The sequence below is a fragment of the Coregonus lavaretus genome (genome assembly GCF_964263955.1).
Source record: "Coregonus lavaretus genome assembly, chromosome: 18".
In the NCBI taxonomy this organism is placed as follows: Eukaryota; Metazoa; Chordata; class Actinopteri; order Salmoniformes; family Salmonidae; genus Coregonus; species Coregonus lavaretus.
The window spans coordinates 25,543,967-25,548,098 of record NC_140005.1 but is presented as its reverse complement, the minus strand read 5'-3'; the positions used below and the strand labels follow the sequence as shown (position 1 = coordinate 25,548,098).

General features: G+C 40.0%; 1 protein-coding gene across 1 annotated transcript; it reads right to left on the bottom strand.

Moving 5' to 3' along the window:
- Positions 1–971: 971 nt before the first annotated feature.
- On the bottom strand, positions 972–3,017 carry LOC311146094 (homeobox protein SIX6; the record flags this gene model as incomplete). Its single annotated transcript, XM_084182562.1, has 2 exons — positions 972–1,225; positions 2,446–3,017. The coding sequence occupies 2 exons, from the start codon at positions 3,015–3,017 to the stop codon at positions 1,060–1,062; spliced, it is 738 nt and encodes a 245-aa protein (XP_084038688.1). The 3' UTR covers positions 972–1,059.
- Positions 3,018–4,132: the final 1,115 nt, after the last annotated feature.

Here is a 4,132-nt window from a genome sequence, read left to right as displayed (position 1 = left end):
TTGATTTACCAAATATATTTATGGGAGCTTATTGTGCGACTGTTTATTTGTATAGTCTACTAAAGTTTACTCTCCCTTAGGCAGCACATCTACTAACTTTTTTGGGGTGTGCGCCACATCATGCCTTTTAGTAGTTAAGTACTTAACATGCCTAAAATACTCAGATATATAACCTAGACCACTTCATCAGGGCAATGCAGAGGCACAAAATGATACAGTAAGCTGCATCACACTATAGGCCTATCATAGGACGATATTTGAAATATTCTGTCACACATTTCATATTGTAAATATCGTCCACAACCCCCAAAATATAATCTAATTTATCATGCCAAATTACTAGATAGACTAATAATATCAAGTAATAATCGAGTAATACAATAACTGCAAATACCATTCTCAATCGTTGTAATCTGAAAATAAAAAGACTGATGTTTTTTTTTTTTGATAAACAATTATTTTATTAAGTTATCTTTACTTATTTTTTTACTTTTTTACTGAAACACATGTTTACTAAAGCGCACATGCTCAACGGGTTCACCTGTGCACAAGGTAAATATTAAAAACACCAAACAAAATAATATCACATTCTAACAGAGCCAATCATTTAAATAGGTAAATAAACATTATTTATAAAACTTTAAAAGTAAAGTAAAAATATAACAGCGTCTTTTCAACATGAAATACCCACAGAAAATAGCAGGTTAGGCGCTCAAATGTCTTCATTTTTATTTTTTTATTTTTTTTGAGGCATTGGTTTATTAGTCCTCCCTAAAAAGGGATCGTGAATATGAATATGATTTTTCTTTACATTTTCTGTCCGCTTGAATTAGCTTCAGTCATCCATAGAGGAAAAACGACAACAAAAAGAAAGTATAGCTTTAAGACAGGGCATTCCGTCAGATCCCTCATGTTTTGGCAGCCATCAAAGAAGACCAGTTTCTTTAAATTCAAACGCAGGCACTATGACTGTTTTTTTGTTGGATTGTCTTTTAGGATCTCCTTCATTTATCTCCTGTGAATTTATCCTCTTCCTCCTCTGGACTGCCTCGTGCGCCATTAGATATCACATTCGCTGTCGCTGGAAGTGATCGAGATAGCCGAGGTGGCGGCTTTGCTTGACAAACTAGCCTCGGGACTAGAGGCGGGACCGAGTCGATCGACGGTTCCATCATCATCTGCCAAAGACCGAACCGAGCCTTGGGACATCCCTTGCTGTTGTAGCCTAGGTAAAAGAAAGAGATGGAGGGAAAACTAGAATTACAAACCACAATCCAATACGAATAGGTTCTATCAAAGTAAATCCTCAATTGATACATAATTATTGCTGTAGTTAAGTCTAGCATCAGATACACAAGTGACAGACAAGGAGCCCAAAAATGACATTTTCTTATAGCCTATATATAGCCTACAAGTAAACGCACAAACACAACCAAGACACAGCAACCCCAGCCCACACAGTGAGCACAAACACAACCAAGACACAGCAACCCCAGCCCACACAGTGAGCACAAACACAACCAAGACACAGCAACCCCAGCCCACACAGTGAGCACAAACACAACCAAGACACAGCAACCCCAGCCCACACAGTGAGCACAATTTCAAAGATATTCAGACTAGCCTGAATATTTTCTTATAGGAAATAATTTAGATTCGTTCAATACACCTGCTACCTTCATGAGTTGCTGTTCAGCACAAGTGGCATCAGACATGATTGAACAAATAGCCTAATATCGGAGGTCTCTTGTGTTTCTGTCTTTCATTAAGCAACATCCATAATACAAAATGTTTCAGACAATTGCATGTGTGTTGTTAAATTATGTTTAAAGACTTACACAGACAGCTGTCAATACAATCAAAATGCATTGTGGAAAAATAAGGATAATCTGAACGGAATTATTGAGACACTTGACTCGGGGAGTAGCTAGGCCTATGCTTCAAATGTAGTTTTGGTAAGATACATAGGCTAATGGTCATTTTAGGAAACACTGCATCTAGACATGCTATGGTTCGTTCTGTGTTAGGATATTTTGGGAAGCAATGAAAAATCAATAGTGTCATCTTTGCAATGAAAATGACAAGGGCTATATAGTCACACAATGGAGTTTGTCATACATTTTGCTTCATTTCAATAGGCTAAAGCGTTTATGGTGTCATTTCCGTTGAGAATATTTATGAACAAATGTAATTTAACTCTACTATTTATATATTATAGCCAACTATATTTCAATGTTTACTCAAAACAACATAACATAATACAAACAATTCGATAGAACCATTTTTGAAAAAAATAATAGCTTTTATTGAAAAAATGCTTAGGCTGACTGAGATGCAGTCGCAACGCAGTCCTTTTTGTTAAGAATTGAACAATAAACGTTGCAACCACCTCAGACCATCGTTGATAAAAACACAAAAAGGTACAGACTGCAGCATATAGCCTACCTATTTTTCGCAGCCGCCGCTCTATCCCTTTGTCTACGATTTTTGAACCAGTTTCCCACTTGTGTGGGAGTAAGTCCAGTAGCCTGCGCGAGCTCCCTCTTTTTGCTCGGGTTCGGGTAAGGGTCCTGCAAGTACCATTCTCGTAACAAATGTCGGGTTCTCTCCTTGAAGCAGTGGGTCTTTTGCTCTCCGTCCCATATCGTTCTGGGTAGAGGGAACTTCTTCCGCACCCTGTATTTGTCCACTGGCCCTAGCGGGCGGCCCCGCAGCTTCTCTGCCTCCTGGTAGTGCGCCTCCAGCCACAGGGCCTGTAGTTTAGTGTGAGACTCTTTGGTGAACTTGTGGTTCTCCAGAATGTGGTAGAGTTCTCGGAAATTCCCGGTGTGGTAGGCCACGATGGCCCGCGCCCTAAGCACCGACTCATTCTTGTTGATGACCTCGCAGGCTGCCGGGGCTACGGGCAGAGACCAGAGGAAGCGACCGAGGCGCTCAATGTCCCCGCTCTCTTCCAGAGTCTCGCAAACCCCCGCAACCTGCTGGGGGCTAAAATTCAAGATAGGCAGCTGAAACATGGAGGCTTCTAGTTTCACCTCCGTCTCTCTCTCACTCACACGCTCCGCTTTCGCGCTTACCCTTCTCTCCCTCTCGCTCTCTGATCGTAGGATCCAAACAAAAAGGCAATACCAAAGTTAACAGATCAACCGTTAAAAACACTGAGGAACGATGCCCTCGGCTGGTGAACTTGGTCGGTTGAAATTACAAGAGTATAAAAACTAGATCCGAGATTTATTTTGAAGGGGAAAAAGACAGTCAACCCCTCTGCTGATTTTCTATTGGACTTGGCAGATTGGTTGCCATGGATGCCCGTCAATCACTGTCAAGTTGACCAATCATGCGGAAAGGAGCGCTAAGAGAATTCAGCACCTCCCAGTGCTCAACAGCACCTTTTTAGAATGTAAACATTTTGACCTTTGCTTTTTGTCTTTAAACCTTTAATTGCCTTCCATGTTTTCCTACATCCCCTCCTTTGTAAGTCATGTCTGTGCAGAAGAAAAGCGACGAGTCAATTAAAACGCAATACGTTCACAAGTTTAGCCTAATTCTTTCACTGAAAATGGAAAATAACACCCCGCAGCAGGAACGACAGATATTGGCTGATTATTATACCGTTTGTAATATTCTACAAATAAAGAATAAAAACAGACAACGAATGTTCTGAGACTACAATAGCATAATCTTGAATGGTCGTATAGCCTAATGCAAACCCGTTCATCCACGCTCTAAAATTGTTGGGACTCATTTGATCATAACAAAATATGGCACTACGCTATATGTTGAATGAATCTAGGATTTTATGCTAGAACAATTGAAGTGATTCGCATCAAATTCGATCCTGCTCATGATGTAGGCTACATCGACATATTATAGGCTTATCTTTATTTGATCTGCCATATTTGACAGATTCTATATCTTTATTTGATCTGCCATGACAGATTTTATTGCATCTGCTTCTTCTCAGATAAAATCACTGCTTCGATTTCTAATTCACACTGCACACTAGCCTATAGCCTAATCCATCAAAGATACGTTATTTACTAAACACTGCAGAAAAAAACAGAATGTTTGTGTATAAAACTATCGTGCCACTGCCGGGCTACTCGGGTTTAGTATCAGATACACTCCGTTT